We start from the raw sequence: 18,990 nt of genomic DNA on the forward strand, positions 1-18,990 counted from the left end.
CCCAGCCCAGCTCCTGAACCACCCACTGGTCTCCATCCCACTGACATCACCTCTCCTAGGACCACGACAGGACCACACATCTCCCTGACTTGTTCACCTGCTCTCACCCACTCCAGACAGTTCAGCACTGGCCTAGGCCCATCTTTCTAAAAGTCAAACCCTCCTCTTGAGCCCCCGGTAACTTCCCTTCACTTTCAGGCCCTGGGTCAGCCCTGCCTGCCTCCCTCTCCATGCTTACAGCCCTGCTTTTCCACACCGCCAGAGGCCATCACATTAGCCACTTCTCAGGCTCTCACATGTCCCTTCCCAGGCCTGTGCCCATGCTTATCATCCTGCCTACATCATCAACCCTCCCCTGACCAATTCCTCCTTGGCCTATTTGTCTTGGCTTCAGTGACAGAGCTTCAGAAGAGCAGGACACAGCAGAGTCCTACACTCAGGATCTCTCTCCTTGATATCAATAAGGCTTCAATATCTGTGACCCTGACATTTCTCCATTTACAGCAGGACAAGGAAACGTCTGTGTTACTCCCTGCTGGTGCCCCTGCAGCAAGCTAGCAAGTACTCATGGGCAGGAAGGTGTGGAGCTGTCTGGACACTGGGTGGGGAGAGCACTGGGCTCAGTATCCATGGACCTGGAGGGGCCATGCCACTTGTCCTTACTTGTTCTGGGTTCTGCTTCTCCACAAGACCTTCCCTCTTCTGTTCTTTCACACATTCCACACATTCCAGTCCCTAACCTGCAGGAAGAGCTCCCTCTGTGCTGAGTCATACAAGTCAATAGCAAATCAGGAGTTGGTGTCTCCAAAGCCCACTGATGCTGGTCCCTTACTTGAGGAAGGCTCTGGGCTAAGTACCCTCTGACTGAGCCTCTGTCTCCTTATCTTTAAAAATGGGTTGGTCCAGTTTCTTAAAATCTTTCAATGGCTCCCTACTACCTTTAAGACCAAGTCCAGTCTAGACCTCCAAGGTCCTTTTATTTCTCACTTTTTTTTTTTTTATTGTTTCAAGGTCCTTTTAGATCCCAATCTTCCCCACATGCCACTCCTTGCATGTGGAGAGCTACTTGCAATTTTGTGACCAAATAAGACCTTTCAGGCCTCTTGGCCATCCCTTTGGCCTGTTTTGGCCTCCTGGGCCTGGCTGACACCTCCTAAGAAGCTGTCCTAACCATGCTCCTTCACTATCCCTCCTTCCTCAGTGGCCTTTTCACTCTGTGTCAGCATCTCTTGTGTGTAGATCTGCACCCTGGCTTCTCCAGTGCTCCTGTACTCCCAGGACCTAGCACAGAGCAGGTGGTAAAGCAAAGCATTCTGCTGAGGCCACTCTTCTACAGGGGATTTCTTGGCATGTCCATTCAGTTCGTCAGCATTTTTTGTTCCTAGTAATGAGTTCAGCCAACTCTATGTGACCTCCTCCACCTGCAGCTGCTGATGACAGAGCCAGGGAGGGAATACTAAGTCTGTGGGGTGATTGTTCTTGAAGTTTGTCTTTAGACCTTGTCAGAATGCCCCAGGTGGCAAAATCACCACAAAAGCCTATCCTGTGCCCTCACAGCAAAAACAACAAAGGTTTGTAGAATGCATGAATGAAATACGACTCTCCTGATGCCAAATTAGGTCTGGGGTTTGGTGGTTTCCTGGGGGCCTGGGAACATGGGCCACACTCATCTGAAAGCCCAGGGGAAAAAAGCCCCTCCCAACTGCCCTGCCCTCTGTAGCCTTTTCCCTCCCATAGCAGGGGCCCTTCCCACTGCCCAGCTGTATGACATCAGGCAAGTGACTCTCCCAGTGATAACACTGATCCCCAGAGTTGTGAGTAAAAGGAGATAACAATAGATGTCCAAGGTAAGCTGTGCCCTCGGGGCTCAGCAGGCCTGACTCTCCATGTCACACACCTCTTGCCTCGCTAGACCCCAGCACTACCTGAGGCAGCAGGCAGGGCTGGTGCTGTGCCTTTTTCTAAATAAGACTGAGACTCAGCCCAGGTATGACAGCTGCCATCCAGCTGGTCACTTGTCTGCCTCTGCCTCCTTAAGGTAGTTGGGGGGTCTTTACAAAATGCAAATAAGACCATGTCTACCTCTTCTTCAAACAGGTCCTTGCTTCCTATTACTCTTAAGTCCTTTGCTCAACCTTCAGTGCCTTCCCAGATCTAGCCCTGCCTCCCTGTCCAGTCACAACCAACCTCCATTAGTGCCTTGAGTGGTACCTTGGATGCACCACACTTGTACCACGTTCCCTTCCCAGGAACTCCTGCCCACCTCCTTCTGCCTCTTGCCCACTACCTTCCACCCGGCAGTGCCATCTTGAGGACGTGTCTATGCCCCTGCATCCTCTGGGGCTGTGAGCTCCTTGGGGAGCTCCTCTGTAGCCACAGCCACATGCCCAACACAGGCCTCAGCTGAGTCAGCCACCAGCAGCTACTTGTCAAACTAGGTTACATGGGAGAGGGTCTCAGATCTCAGCTTCCCTTATTTCTTCATCCCAGCTTGCCTCCCACCTCTCCTCTTCACAGCAGGGGCCCCTTACCAGGCTACCCGGGACATGGCGTAGGTGATGCGGCAGGCCTGAGTCTCTCCAAGGAGGGACCCTGTGCCCACTGTGTAGGCTCCCATGTTGTCGAAGACCAGCCAGTCTCCTACATGTAGTTGCGGCAGCCACAGGCCTTCAGCCACACAGTCTCGGACATCAGCTGGGCCCCACAGGCTGCTGCTGTACAAGGGCTGCTCCGTGGATGGTTTCTGCAGAAGAGAGAAAGAGCCCTATCAACTCTTCTGGCCATTCAACACCCTTAACACTTCCTCCCTCAAAAGTCTTACATGGCTCCTGTAGTCAACAGGGTGATGACTGGATAAGCCTCCTAGCCTGGCATTTAAGGCTCTAACCACTTCTCTGTATTGGTTGCCTCTTATACTGGAAGCCACAATACCTGGTCTCAAATCCAGGTTCCAGTGCTTGCTAGCTGTGTGACTTTGGGCAAGGTACTTAATCTCTCTGTGCCTCAGTTTCCTTATTTGTAAAATGAGAATAATAAATAATACCTACTTTATAGGCTACTCAAAGGATAAATTAATTAGCATATGTAAAGCATTTAGAACAGTGGTTTGTGCCTGACATAATGGTACACACCCATAACCCTAGCTACTCAGGAGGCTGAGGCAAGGGGATCACAAGTTCAAGACCAGAATTAGCAATTTAGCAAGACCCTGTCTTAAAATAAAAAATAAAAAGGGCTGGGGATATAGCTTAGTGATAAAGCACCCCTCGGTTCAGTCCTCAGTACCAAACAAATAAACCAAAAAAAAAAAAAAAAAAACCAGCAGCTGGCACATGGCAGAGGCCCAAGAAGTTAGTGTTATTATTGCTGCTTTTATAGTCATTCTTGTTATCACATCTGTGCTTCAGTCTTCCCTGGACACTTTCCAGACCTCAGCTATGTCCATGCCACCACAGCCCTCTCCCATCCTTAGTTCCAGCCTATCTGCTGGTCCCACCCCCTGAAACTCCATCTTCTATAAAGGTTTCTTGGATCCCCTCATTTCATATCAGATCCAGTGACAGGAACCCAAAATACACAGGTGGGTTAGACCATCCTTCCTCAAGTCTGTAAGGAATGCAGGCCTCCCCCAGTCCATCACAGGGTAACCTCACAAAGGACCCCATGGGGCAAACACAATAACTTCCATTTCAGGGAACAGGCTAAGAAGTTAAAGATTTGCTCAAAGGCACAACATCCAATGTCAATACATTTTAAATTTTTTCTTGAATGACTTCCAAATCCAGAAAAGGAAATTAACACAGACCATTTGCAGGCAACCAAGATATCAGGGCAGTTTGTCACAGTGTAGGTAGGGCTCCTGCCAGGCAGGTCCTACAGGAAGAGTCACAACCAATGGATGGACATATGCAGATCCAAACTGCCCCCCAAGACCCCTTGGCCCTTCTGCTGCTGCACTCCATGTTCTCCAGTTTCTCCTGTTGCTCTGGGCTTCCCTTCCCCTACCCACTGCCTCCAATCATGTTCCTTGAGGTTCCAAATATGCCAAGTCCTGTTTTCCTTTAGATTCTAGAAGAAACAAGACTCCAGGGAAGCCTATCCTGAAATTCCATGCTCTCTAAGTTTTGCCTTCATAATGTTTGCCATGATTTGTAACTAAATATTTGTGAAGTGGCTGCTCAAGACTGGCTTCCTGGACAGGTGATAAATTCCTCAAGCCTGAGATAGTGTCAGATCTGTTCTTCCCGCCTCTTGTGTACCTTGCAATCTGGCATACAGTAGGTGCTTGTTGCAGTATTATTTTGGAATGAATGGATGGGTAACATACATATGAGTGATGAGAGTGGGAAAAAAAAAAAGAAAAAAAGGGGACATGAATAGAAACCATCCACAGGTGATAGGAGGAGGTAGTGAGGACCGACTGGTGGAGAAAACAGGAAAGGCATTTCGATGCCTTAGCCAGAGGCAGGAATGAGCAAAATTAAGAAAGAAAAGTCACAGTCTCCACAAGGAGAGATAATGTTTATTTCACAAAAAGTTAATAAGCTGCTAGTCCTGTTTATAAAGAAAATATGTACAAATTATTAGAAGCAAGAATGAAAACTGTCCTATATTCATTAATTCATTCATTCAGCAAACATATTGAACACCTGCTCTATGCCAGGCTCTGATCTAGGAGCTGAGGGGCAACACCAAAACAGATACATTCCTCTGTCCATAAAGCTCATGTTCTAGGAAGAGGAAACAAACAGATCTTCATTTACCTTAAGTTCTTATTTACAAGCTTTTTGTTAATGACTAAAATTAGTATCGATTATTCTGAATGATTTCCCTTAGCCCAAATCATTAAAAAACATTTAAAGTTTGGCAGGGGATATGCTGTATGAAAGTATCCACAAAAGTCTGAGAAAATAGGTTTTAGATTCTTCCATAATAAAGAGAAAAGGCACTCTTGGGTTGTAAATTAGCGTTCTTTCACTTCTTATTAGTGAAGCCAAATAAAAAATAGATGGAAAGGGCTGGGGTTGTAGCTCAGTGGTAAAGCACTTGCCTAGCACGTGTGAAGCACTGGGTTCAGTCCTCAGCACCACATATAAATAAATAAAGTTATTGTGTCCATTTATAAATAAAAATATTTTTTTAAAAAACAGAGATGGAAACAATATTTTAAGGCTTTACAGGAAATAATGCAAATCTCCTGTTTAACTATTTAAATCCATTTTTTAAAAAAGGAACCTGCAGGGGCTGGGGATGTGGCTCAAGCGGTAGCGCGCTCGCCTGGCATGCGTGCGGCCCGGGTTCGATCCTCAGCACCACATACCAACAAAGATGTTGTGTACGCCGAGAACTAAAAAATAAATATTAAAAATTCTCTCTCTCTCCTCTCTCTCTCTCTTAAAAAAAAAAAAAAAAAAAGGAACCTGCAAAAAAAATAATCCAAAAGAATGTAGCAACAAGACTGTAAATCTCAGCCCTGTGTACAAGTCTGATAACTTGAGCAGAAAAAGACAAGCCGCTGTAAAAATCTAAGATGCCAAATCTACTGGCCACTGGGCCCCTCTGAGAAAAGACAGGAAGTTCACTGTTTACAAAGCACGACAATCACAACTTTAAATCTCATCTGGAAGGCAGGTGGCACCATTGTGAGGCCCGGCTAATAGAAGAGAAAACTCAGAGGGAAGTGACCTGTCCCAGGTTCTGGAAGGAGTTAATTAGCAGAACTCTGAGCCATCTCAGATCCAGCTGCCTTCCCCAGAGACCCACTATGGGAACAGTTCCATAGAAGAAACAAGGTCAAACACCACGAAAGGTATATGCCCTGGATGAAGCATGTACTTGTAAAAAAAAAAAATTAAATCAATAACTCCTGTGTTATATAAAGTGTACAGAAATATTTTAAAAGAAAAAAATGAGATGAACAAAGGCAACACACAAGTGCCAGAACAAAACGTATTTAAAATCTCCTTCACGAGCTTATAGGCAAAAATCTGATATGAAACCTTAACTAACCAAATCCAGGCTTATATACAAAGAATCATCTTCAGAAATCAGATGCTTTGCTCTCTGTGGAAGGTGAAGACAACATGGGCAAAGTCAACCACTGTCTTCATCATAATACAAAAAGTACAGATCTACAAAAAGTAAAGATAATTTTTCCAAAACATGTCAAGATAGTATCCAATAGCCTATTGCAGCTTCTCTAAAACTACAACCAAAATCCCACAATGAAGAGAAACTATTGTACATAGGGAGCCAACTCCAACTCCATGGAAATACACTAAAATGGCCTCATTTCAAAACCAAAAGCAACCTTACTAAGCAAAGTTCAGTGCCCTCATTTTCCAACTAAAAAAGCAAGGCTCAGATTCAGTAACTGGCCTGAGGTTACTCATCTATGATATGGCAGAGCAGGTCAATCTCATGTCTTCTGACTCCCAATCTGAAGCCTTTTATCATCATTCTTATTTTATACATCTTGAGAAACTCTGGCAATCACTATTAGGGGGGAAAAGGTATGTAGAAAATGAAGAAATAAAATATTACATTGCAAATAATATGTTCACTTGAGAAATCAAAGGGAATGGTAGTTCCTAGAGGCTATCAATGAGTCTTAACAAGTAAGCCAGTGTCTCAGCACAAAAACCACAGGGGAAGTTTGCACTCAATTTAAATTCTTGGATGTACCTGGGCCAAGAAAATAATAAGACCTCAATGGAGAAAAAAAAATACTTGAGCTCTACCTTTTCCTAGCTGGAAAAAAAAAAATTAGTATAGCAAAAAAGAGAAATCTCATCAGGCCTAGTGGCACACATCCATAATCCCAGCTACTCAGGATACGAAGGAGGAGGATCCCAAATTCAAGGTCAACCTGAGCCACTCAATGACACCCTGTCTCAAAATAAAAAATTAAAAGGAATGGGGATATAGATCAGTGGTATAATGCCACTGGGTTCAGTTCCCAGTACTGAAAGGAAAAAATGAAAGAAGTCTAATAAATAGGTTAAATAAACTACTACTAATTGAAATCCCCAAGATATTTTCTTTACCTTAAAAACCATGTGATAAAAGAATAACTGAGACTATCAGAATACTAATAAAGCAATAACTGACTCAATTTTTGTTAGTTAATTCATTAAAAAATAATGTATCATGTGTAAAAAATAACTGAAAAATGAATAACTATATACTTCCCACCCAGCTAAAAGAAATACAAAATTTCCAGTATCTTTGAAACCCCCTTTGTGGCCCTCCCTAATGATATCCCCTTCTCTAATCTCTCTAGAGACAACCATTATCCTCAATTTTATGTTAATCATTTTTCACATGTTTCTTGATTTCTCAAGACTCTGTAACTAGCCCTAAACAATAGATTTAGTTGTGCATACTTTTGAAATTTATATAATTTAAATTATAGTTTGAAATCCCTGCAACTTGCTTTTTTCTTGTTGGAACTTACATTACCACAATTCATCCAATTGATACATACAGCCGTAGTTCACAATACATTGCAAGAATTCACTGCATGGAATGCACTGTAATTTATTTATCGGTTGTCCTGCCAACAAACTTGCTTCCACTGTTGTATAAAGATTGCTCTTGGGGCTGAGAGTGTGGCTTAGTTGTAGATTGCTGGCTGACCATGCACAAGGCCTTGGTTTTTGATTCTCAGCGATATAAAAAAAAAAAATGGGATTGCTTCTGTGAATACTTTGATATATGTCCTCAAACATGTATGCCAAGAGTTTCTTTATAAGATTCACCTGGGAACTTAAGGTATATGTTTGTTAGCTTTATCTGATGACAATTTATTTCACAAAACAGTATACCAACTCCCACCTAACAGTGTCTAAGAGATCCAGCTATGTCATACCCTCACCAGTGCTTTTATATTGCCATTCTCTTATTTCCTAATCAAGTTGGTATAAAATGGAATCTCATTTAAATTGTAATTTTCCTGTCCTAGAGTACAAGTGAGCATCTTTCATTTTCTATTTGGTTTCCTCTTCTGTGAACTGTCTGGTAAAGTCTTTTGCCCATATTTCTTTTGCACTGCAACTTAGCAAAACCCTGTCTCAAAGTAAAAATAAAATGGACTGAGGAGGGGCTAGGGTTGTGGCTCAATGGCAGAGCACTTGCCTAACATGTATGAGGCACTGGGTTTGATCCTCAGCACCACATAAAAATAAATAAACAAATAAAACAAGGGTACTGTGTTCATCTATAACTAAACAAATTCAGTAACATAAAAAATAAAGGTCCATCTACAACTAAAAAGATATTTAAAAAGGGGGGGGGGGCTGAGGATTAGGCTTAGTGGTAGAGTACCACTGGGTTCAGTCCCCATTGCCACCAAAAAAAAAAAAAAAAAAAAAAACCATGAAAATAAAACAAATACTGAGATATGCCATTTCAGATAAATTAGACAACAAGAAAAGGTCATATGCAATGCCTTTGAGCTTATTGTGAAATGGGTACAATTAGTAACAGTAGATATTAGTCAAAAATGCTGAAAAAATAATGTGGCAATATGTATCAAGAAGCCCAAACAATGCTCTCCTATTTTTACCTGGTAATCTTATTTCAGACATTCTTCAAAAGAAAAGAGTTTATATCCTGCTATGTGCACATGTAACAAGTTCTACTACTATGAATGATTATAATGCACCAATAAAAAGAAATTTTCTTAATTTTTAAAGAAAATCATTTTCAAATATGAATACACTTGAAGCACATAAAATGAGCCAGTCATGCAGAGATTACCAAAGAGCAAAATTCATAGAAGCATGAATAACAAAAAATTAGCAATGCTTAAATGCCCAGTGATACAGCAATTTTATAGGGAGACAGTAATTTTATAGAAAAGTAGTTAAGAGCTTTTCTTTGGCACCAGACAGATAATCAGAGATGAGTCAGACATAAGCTCTATCCCCCAGAGTCTTGCAGTCTACAGTTAATAAGCATTACCGCTTATGAAGTATGTGACTTTAAACAAGATACTTCACCTCTCTAAGCCTCAATTTTCTCATTGTAAAGTGGATTGATAATTCCTACTTTAAAGGATTATTGCAAAAATTAAAAGAGAAATGCTTAGTGCAGCTCTGCTGCCATAAGTGCACAGTGACTAGCCACACCAACATATACGTGAACTATGCAACCCTGCAGCAGCACACATGGGGCAATGTACAATGAACAGAGTTCCATTAGAGGGATGCAGAGGGTTGATTAAGCCCCTTTAAATTTTAAGTTGCTTATATAATTTTTAAAAATATATTCAATTCTAAAAGTGGTGTTACGAGCCTGTTGTCCCAGTTATGGAAGCTGAGGTAGGAGGATGACTTGAGAACAAGAGTTTGAGGCCAACCTGGACAACACAGTGATACCTCATCTCAAAGAAGGAAGAAAAAAAGAATGGAAGGGAAGAAGGAAGGTAAGTTGATGTAGCCAGCTGTACACATTTCTAGTCCCAGCTACTCAGGAGATTGGAGGCAGGAGGACTGCTTGAGCCCATGAGTTCAAAACTAGCCTGGGCAATATGGAGAAAACCCATCTCAAAAAATAAAATGAATTCAATTCTAACATATACTAAGTGCTTACTGTTTGCCAGGTTCTATACTGGGAAAACAAGTATGAATAATTTCTGCCTTCAGGAGTCTCACAGTATAATGGATGATTCATTCAGTCATAATTCATTCAATAAACGTTATGCACCTACTGTGTGCCAGGTGCTGAAAATTCAGAGGAAACAATTGAACAAGCTAACTATCTTATCTTCATAAAGCCTACCTGCTAGTGTAGAAAACAGACCAATGGTAAGTAAACAAAAACAAGATAATTATAGACATTATACGGAAAATAAACAGGATGACCAAATTATCTGATGGTTGGAGGCCTGCTTTAGAAAGGGTAATGAGGAAAAGACCTCCTGAAGAGGTGACATCTGAGATGAGACATAAAGGGAGAGAGTAAGACAGTCATCTCAGGAATAAGTAAACATCATTCTAACCAGAACAAGTGTAAAAGCCCTGAGGTCAGAAAGAGCTCAGATGTTCCAGGTACAGAAAAGAGGTCAGTGGGGTGTATCAGGTGAGTGAGAGGGAAGAGTGGGGAGAGTCATCTAGAAGGATGGGCAGGAGCCTCACTAACTAGGGTGAACAGTCAGAATTTTATTTGGAGAGTAATGGGAAGCCATGGAAGGCTTTAAGCCAAGAAGGAATATGATCTTTGGATGTTTAAAAGATCATTTTGTCTTCATTGTGGAGAATGGTTTGTAAGATGGCAGGAAGAAGGGCCAGAAGAGCAATCAGTGGTTATCTGATGGTCCAGGCAGGTGGAGTTAGTGATTTGCATTTAGGATGGTGTCAAAGAAAGAATGAAATGAACTCAAAATGTATTTTGAAACTAGACTGAAGAACTGCAGGTGGATTCCCTGTGGGAAGAGGAAAATCAAGAAAAATGCCAACTTTTTAAATTTAAACAATTACCTAGTGGAAGTGCTGTTTACTCAGAGGAGTTTTGGTTTGGAAATCAAGAATTCAGTTCTGATCAGATTAGATCCGAGATGTGGGATATCAGGAGAAACGTCTTGTGGGTAGCTAGATGCCACAGTCTGGCTGGGCACAAATAACTGTGCTGCCCCGAAGCACTTGTAGGTTCAAAACAGCAACTCTTTTTTTTTTTTTTTTTAAAGAGAGAGTGAGAGAGGAGAGAGAGAGAGAGAGAGAGAATTTTTTTTTAATATTTATTTTTTAGTTCTCGGCGGACACAACATCTTTGTTGGTATGTGGTGCTGAGGATCGAACCCGGGCCGCACGCATGCCAGGCGAGTGCGCTACCGCTTGAGCCACATCCCCAGCCCCAAAAACAGCAACTCTTTATGGCCGAACTCCACCAGCACACTCCACGCACACTCCCTGGGAACTCTCCCTCTTCTCCCAGGCTCCGCATGCGTGCACTCCCTCGGAACCGGGAACTCCCAAGTAGCGCCCCAAGCTGCCAGTAAAGGTCTAATATACAGTTGAATACACAGCTTAACATAACCATCATCATCTCAATGGCTCCCTGGCATCACCTCTCAACCACTCCCTTCTGGCAAAATGCCATGTGTCATCCCGACTCAGCCTTGGCCCTCAAAGCTAGATAGTCAGGTCTGGAGCCCGGGTGTGTGATTCAGATTAGAGAGATAAATTTTGGAGTGACAAGAGAAGGAATTATATTGAAAGCCTCCATCTGGACATGTTTGCCTAAGAAGTGCATGTAGACAAGGAAGAGGACCCAAGACTGAGGCCTGAGAGAGAATTGAGAGAGTAGGCTGTGGAAGAAGTAAGTACCAGAGAGACAAGGATAGGGCAGAGCCCAGGACTTTGCCACAGAAGCCCAGAGAGAGTCAGGTGTGAAACCAGAGGAGGATGGTCTGCTGAGGACAGAAGGGCCACATGGAAGACCTAGCATTGCGGATGTGACTCTCAAAAGCGTCCTGTGTAGAGTGCTGAACAGACACTAGATGGAAGAAGTTTGGAGGGTGAGTGGGAGCTGAGTGGAAAGGCAGCGGATGCAGGCCATGTGGTAGAGAAGGTCGGACATGAAGGGCAGCAGCCACCTTACAGAGTCCCTGGAAGAAGGGAAATGTATGGCCAATAAATATACAAAGAGATGTCCGGCTTCCTTAGTGATGGGGGGGAATGCAAATTAAGACACAATGTGATACTATTTTATAGAGTTCCATTGGGCAAACATTTGAAATCTGATGATAACAAGATACCAAGTGTTGGGGGAATGTGGATCCACCAGTCTCTCTTACACAGATGATGGGATTGTCCATTAATACAGCCACTTTGGAAAACAGTTCCACACTGTCTCATGAAATTAGCATTCACATACCTTATCCCCTGCCTTTTCACTCCTTGATAATGTGACACAGCTATGTGCAAGAATTCATAGCATTCACAGAGGCAAAAACCTAGGAAAAGTTCAAATGCCTCAAGAGAACAGATGAATAATCTGTGGCATTTCCACCATCAGTGAATGCTGTGTAGCAGAGAAATGGATGGACTCCAGATCTGTGCTCAGTGTTGATGACCCCTGAACTGTGATATGAAGGGAGAAAAGGCCCAGGAAGGTTGCATACATCATAATGCCATTTTTATAAAGTAAAAAACAAGTGTAATAAATTTTAAACACTTTTCAGGAATAGATTTGTATGTAATGAAACTATACTTAAGAAAGCAGGAGACTGGTAATGCATGAGTCAGATAGTATTACTTTGCATGGGAGGTGACAAAGGGATAAGGCCGTAAAATGATAAGGATGCTTATTACACTCAAGGAAAGAAAGACAAGGCCTCCTATGAAGTATTTTTATTCAAAAAAACTTGGAATCTATCTAACCATGAAATGTAAATAGTTATATTTAAATTAAAAAAAAAAACATGTTCAGCAGCACCAAAGGGAAATCCAGAAAATCCACCAATCAGGAAAATCCAGAATGCAGGATGCAGAACACTATAGGGCAAACAGCTCTGTTTCATCAACAAGTAAATTATGAAAAACATTTGAAATGAGTGGGGAAACCAATAGGTTAAAAGAGATGTGGTGGGGCTGGGGGTGTAGCTCAGTGGTAGAGTGCTTGCCTAGCATGTATGAGGCCTTAGGCTCAATCTCCAGCACCAAAGAGAGAGAGAAACCAAATGTACTATGTGGAGTTTCTTTGGCTCCTGATTCCAGCAAGTCAACTATTTAAAAAAAAAAAAAACACTTATAAGACATTTTGAAAACTAATGAAGGACACTATTAAATTGTTAATTTTTTAATTTGATGATGGAACTGTAATTTTTCTCAAAGTCTAACTCTTAGAGATGTAACTAAAATTTTTTTAAAAATCTAGTAATACTTGTCCTATACTTTCCTCATGACATTCTAATTTGTGTGCTAATCTCTCTCACTCTCTCTCACATACATACACACACACACACACACACACACAAGCCAACAGGACTGTATTTCCAAGACACAAAAGATTCTTACCTACTATCATCTGCCAACCTCAGCACAATACTTTGTTGAATTAAAAAAAGAGGAAATGTAAACATCAGAGGGCTAAGCAGAAGTAAATCCTTATTCCCTACAACTTTTTATACCGGAAGTCTAAAACCAAAGTCCCTGAAAAGGAAGAGTAGGGACACAAAGCTGTCTTAACAACTCATGAGGAGTGCATTTCTTGGAGAACAAGGTGGAGACAACCCTGGCTGGGCTAAGTCCCCCTGATACCCTCCCCACATGGCTGGATCTAAATTACATATAGCAAGGTCTCCAGCACCAAACTGGGCCATGCCCTGGCTCTCTTCCCACAGGGCCACCCTGGGTAAATGGTTGAAGGAGGAAACCGAGGCATCCTCCAGAGAGGGAAGAGCACAGACCACAAAGAGTAGGTCACATCCTGGTGGCCAAGTCAGAAATGCCAATTAAGGATCTGTCAAAGCAGAGACCCTGGCACATCTACAAGTCAGTGGGCAGGGACCACAGTCCTGTTATTCTGAGGAGCCAATGAAGGGACTGGAGAGTGGGTCAGCGATGAAATACAACAGGAAAAGGGGGACTGGAAGGAGAGCTCTGCCTGACTGCCATTTGGGCTTGGCTGGCCAAGGTTCAGCCTGGTCCCTTCTCCATGCAGAAAGATGTGGGCTACCACAGAAATGCAGGCAATGCTAATGTGAGTAGAAAATTGAATTCCTCAGCACAGTAGGGGGGCTGACTCAGCTGAGCAGACATAGCCATATATAACTACAAAATGAGAACACCCTAAGCCCCACACAGTGCAGGGGCCCCTGGGAGATGGTGGGGGTTCCCTCTGCTTGCAGTGGCATAAGGGTAGGAAGAGTTCCCAATAGGATCTTTCAAGACTGATCTGAACAGAAGAGGAACCACATGCACAAAGTCCCAGAGACACGAAAATACAATGATGTGTCTGATACCCAGTAAAGCTGCTGGAGCCTGAAGTGTTTTCTATTCTTGTTCCCCTGTTGATATAAAAAACTCATTACAGATGAACTGTTTCTTTTTACTTCTAGGAGTCTACCCCAGAGCAATAAACAGGGGTGTGTGCCAAGATACATTCACAATGCTTGAAACAAGAAGCCATTTAACCCCCAGTACAAGAAAAAAAAATACAGGAAACTACATGGCCACCCATTGGAGTTAGATGTGTTGAAATACTATGTAGTCATCAAAAAACATGTTATCAAAAATTAATTAATGGGGGGCTAAGGTTGTAGCTCAGTGGTAGAGTGCTAGCCTAGCTAGTGTGAGGCCCTGGGTTCAATCCTCAGCACCATATAAAGATAAATAAAATATGAGGCTGGGGTTGTAGCTCAGCGGCAGAGTACTTGGCCTTGCACATGTGAGGCACTTGGTTTGATCCTCAGCACCACATAAAAATAAATAAATAAAGAAAAGATATTGTGTCCATATTTTTAAAAAAAGATAAATAAAATAAAGGTATTGTATCCATCTATAACTACAATAAAAATTAATTAATGGTATGGAAATAACTATGCCCCATGATAATATGATTTTAACTCAATGAAAACAAAGTACATTACTTTTGTTGTTGTTTTTTTTTTTTTTTTTTTTTTTGGTACTAGAGATTTAATCCAGGGATGCTTAACCACTGGGATATATCCCCAGCCCTTTTTATTTTGAGACAGGGTCTCACTGTGTTGCTTAGATGCTCACTAAATTGCTGAGGCTGGCCTTAAACTTGCAATCTTCCTGCCTCAGCCTCCCTAGTCGCTGGGATTACAGATGTGTGCCATTGCTCCAGGCTACAATGCATTTCTTTTAAAATATCTTTTTTAGTTGTAGATAAACACAATACTTTTATTTTGTTTTTTATTTTTAAGTGGTGCTAGGGATCGAACCCAGTGCCCCACACATGCTAGGTAAGGGCTCCAGCATTGAGCCACAATTCCCAGCCCCTACAATGCATTTTTTTAAAAGAACAGAAATAAATATAATGCACAAGAAGTCTATCTTGGTATAGTGAGGTTATGGGCAATAATTTTGTCCTTGTATATTTTCTACAATGAATGTGTTTTTCTTTTTAAAAATTAGATAAAGGACTGGGGATATAGCTCAGTGATAGAGCAACTGCCTAGAATGCTCAAGGGTCCTGGGTTCAATCCCCAGCACCACAAAAAAGAAAAATTAGGTAAAAACACAACAGGTTATTGAAACACACACAGGTGAAAACAGGCCCACAAGGGGTAGGCTCACCTTCTGCAGGATGGGGGTGGGGCAGATGTTGTCAAACAGGACTGAGTTGAAGATCCCATACACACCGTCATCAAGATGGTACACGATGGTCTTGGGGGCGGAACCATTTTCCTCTGCAGGGAGGGGAAGGGTCAGGGGCAACACAAGCAGAATGTGAGGGGCCTGAGAGTGGGGAGTTGGTACCATGGTGGGCCCAGCAAGCATGACAGGTCTGTGAAGCCAGAGGGCTGCCTCTTCCTCAACTATGGGGTGGGTCCTGCAATTGGAAGCACCAACAGCCATCCTTCTGATGACATGGGTTCACGGTTGTGTTGGGAACACCCACCCTTGCAGCGTTCCTGCCTGGGACACATTACCAGCCTGCAGCTGAGCCCCTAGGTGTCCTAGCAAAGGCAGAAGAGTAGCCCACCCAAATTCAAGGCCCCAAGAAGTTAAGCCTCTTGCTCAGAGGCACATAACAGGGTGGTGGATGAGCTGGAATGAGAAGCCAGGTCTTCTGACTGGACTAGGTAGGCTAATCCCCCAGATCTGTGACAAAGGCCAGAATGTCATTCCTGCACACATGCGCGTGCGTACACACACACACACACACACACACACACACACACACATACACATGCAACATCTCTACCTGGAACCCACCACCCTGCCATGTGAATCATCCCTGAAGCTCTCCCTAGAGTCCTGGAAGGACAAAGAAACAGGGCAAAGCCCAAGATCAGAGTCTCTGACACCTCTCCCTCAAAGAGCAAAGAGAGGTGCCGAGGAGGCCTGATTTGTCAATCTGGAAGGGCAGAAAAGGATGTTTACACTGGTGGTATGGGCACACAAGCTGAATCAGCCCAGCCTGAACTTGAATTCCAGCACTGCCTCTTGTCAGTTGTGTGACCTTAGGCTGCTAACCCAACCTCTCCTTGCCTTCATTCTTTCATCTGTAAAGGGGACTTTAACAAATATAAGTTGTTGTTAATTATTTTATTAAATTATGAGGATGGATGAACAAGAGTATCTTGGAGAGGAGACAGACATGGGTCAAACACAGGCTTTACCTCTTTACAAGCTATTAAGCAATTCACTTGTGTTCCCTTTAACTCTGTTTCCTCATCAAACAAAAATGGAGTCAGTAAAGAATCTATTCTAAGTCCATCTTGATCTCAATCTGCACAAAATATGAACATGCCTTGGAAAAAGGATGCTAAACAAGTGTCTTGGGGTGAGTGGACCCGATTGTAATTTTCCCTACAGCAAGCACCCATTCTCCAGACTCCCCCACCCCCACCTCTAGGCCTAAATCTAGACGCTGCTCAGCCAGCCACTGTCCCCAGCTTTAGGGAAGAATGGGGCTCTGCTATCCATCTGGCACCTACCCTCCCTGCCAGGCTGGTCCAGAAGAACCTCCTTCTTGGCAATGATGCTGACTGCCACGGTGAAGGCGGAGGTCACATAGTAGCGCCCCAGCTCAGCAAGGATGTCCACACCACAGCCCTCTGGGAAGTACAGGTCCAAGGCTGAGTTGATCACAGAAGCAATCTGGTGAGAGGAGATGAGGGGACAATTGTATGTTCAAAATAGACTGGAAGCCTATTCTGGTTTGAAAGTTGAGGTTTATGCTAAAGATCTGCTACAGCTCCAAGTCTGTTTCTTGAAAGCTGCTTTGATTTCAGGAAGAAGGATTTGGCAGCTGCTAAGGCCCCAGCTAGTAATTTGGGGCAGCTAGACAGGTGGGAGGGGGACAGGGCTGAATCACGACCCTCGTGCTTATATAAATCACCCTGTTCAGTGCCCTCATAAAGGGGAAGAGCATCCTTTTGTAATGCTAGGTGCTCAAATCCAGAAGCCCTGATGTGGATGGATCTTTCTTTCATAAATAACCAGTTCATTAAATAATACATTAAATTAGAGAAAAAAATTTAAAACAATCAAGGAGGAAAAAGAAGATAAAAGACATCCTAATTTTATCATGTCAAGGAACCTAATCATTGTGAGCTTTCTAGAGAAACTCCTTTAATTCTTTTTATGCAAATATTTTTTATTATAAAAAAGATGGGTCTGTGTATATGTTCTGATTGCCTGTTTTACTCAGTAGATTGAGAATATGTTCATGTGAGTGAATATTTTCATTGTAAGAATGTTCCATGCCAAGGCGTGGTGGTGTATGCCTGTAATCCCAGCAACTCCAGAGGCTGAGGTAAGAGGATCTCACATTTAAGGCCAGCCTCAGCAACTTAGCAAATCCTTGTCTGAAAATAAATGGCTATGGATGTCACTCAGTGGTAAAGTGCCCCTGGGTTCAAATCCCAGTGCCAAAAAAAAAAAAAAGATCTATGATCTAACCAATCCCGAGTATTAGATAGTCTAGGTAAATGCACTCAATTTTGATTATATGCAAAGCTGCAACTCTGGTCTATGAGGCTAATTCTTTGGGTCCATTTGGTATTAGCTCCTCTGGGTCAATTCCTAGCTGTGGAGATTCCAGAAAAGGCCTCTTTCTAAGAAAAAGTGACTCCTAGTGGTAAGAGTAAGGATTGCAATGACATTTTCCTGCCTTCATCTCACAGGTGGGAAGGAGACACAGACTGGGAGTGGATCCAAGGTTGGTTTTCCTTCCCCTGCCTTCCCACCTTATTTTTTGTCAGCTCACCTGAGGGTGGACAGGGCATACTCAGACCCTCAAAGAGTCTTATGACATGCAAATAGGTTTTGGCTAAGCCTCACACAGGTTTGGTAAGCGGGTTCTGGTACCAGGCTGAGCCTGGTATGCAGCCAGCTCTGCTGTGGACTCAGGAAATGTCAAAACCTCTGAGTCTTGGTTTGCTCAGCCTTAGCATGAGGTTAACAGTAGTGAGATGATCCAGGGAAAGCAACGAGGACAGCATGTGGCACACAGGACCCACTCACAGTATCCTTGTGATCACTGTATCCCTCCACCGTGTCCCCCTGCTCCCTACCCAGAGGGCCCAGCAAGACACTACTAGCACCAGGGTTACCTCTTCAAATCTCACTTTGGCTCCCTCTATGCCAGGGAAGCCTCCACCAAGGTCCAGAATGTGCATTGTGTGGCCCAACTCGGCACCCATTTCAAACACAAGGCGGGCATCTGCGATGGACTGAGCATAGGCCTGAGGGTCAGGACAGCCACTGCCAACATGAAAACTGGGAAAGGAAGGAAGAGACTCAGCTTACATGAAGAGCCCCACCCCACACCCTGCCCCAGTCCCAGTCAGGAACAGCCTTGGGCAGACACGTGGGACAGTGTACCCATGTTAAAGGTACAATGACTGAAGGCCTGAACCATTAAATGGGTTGCAAAGGGCCATGTGGCAAGTGAGGACTAGACAGGAGGCACTTGGTGCTCCTCCCATCCCCCCATGCTGCCCCTGGAGAGGAACATTAAGGGATAAGAACTAGGGCCCCAAGAAACCCAGATCCAGACATGCCTGCCCCTCAGCTATGTGGCCTGGACAAGTTATTCAGCCTGCCTTACTTTAATTTCCCCAAGGCCAGGTCCCTGAGAAGAACCTTCTGGAATAAGACCTTCTGGAGATTGTGGAGTTAGGGAAGGGGACATTCCAAACCTTCTTTTCACAGAGAGGAAATTCTCAACTGGCAAAATTCCAGGCCCAGGGGTAGGCCATGCTTGGAAGCTCTGGGCAAAGTCTCATACAGGATGATTAATTCCTGGGAAACAGGCAAAGGGCTGAGCATGGGTGTGGGTGGTGGGGAT

General features: G+C 43.4%; 1 protein-coding gene across 3 annotated transcripts in view; it reads right to left on the minus strand.

The window, feature by feature from the left end:
- AZIN2 (antizyme inhibitor 2) overlaps nt 1-18,990 on the minus strand; it is a 32,237-nt gene that overhangs the window by 1,186 nt on the left and 12,061 nt on the right. For all 3 annotated transcript variants that reach the window (XM_081308009.1, XM_081308010.1, XM_081308008.1), the window contains 4 exons: nt 18,254-18,419; nt 16,634-16,796; nt 15,267-15,379; nt 2,532-2,743 (listed from right to left, as the gene is read on the minus strand). In XM_081308009.1, coding sequence (XP_081164135.1) covers nt 2,532-2,743; nt 15,267-15,379; nt 16,634-16,796; nt 18,254-18,419 — 654 coding nt within the window. The remainder of the gene's footprint in view (nt 1-2,531; nt 2,744-15,266; nt 15,380-16,633; nt 16,797-18,253; nt 18,420-18,990) is intronic.

Source organism: Spermophilus citellus (assembly GCF_964194105.1).
Source record: "Spermophilus citellus genome assembly, chromosome: 9".
In the NCBI taxonomy this organism is placed as follows: Eukaryota; Metazoa; Chordata; class Mammalia; order Rodentia; family Sciuridae; genus Spermophilus; species Spermophilus citellus.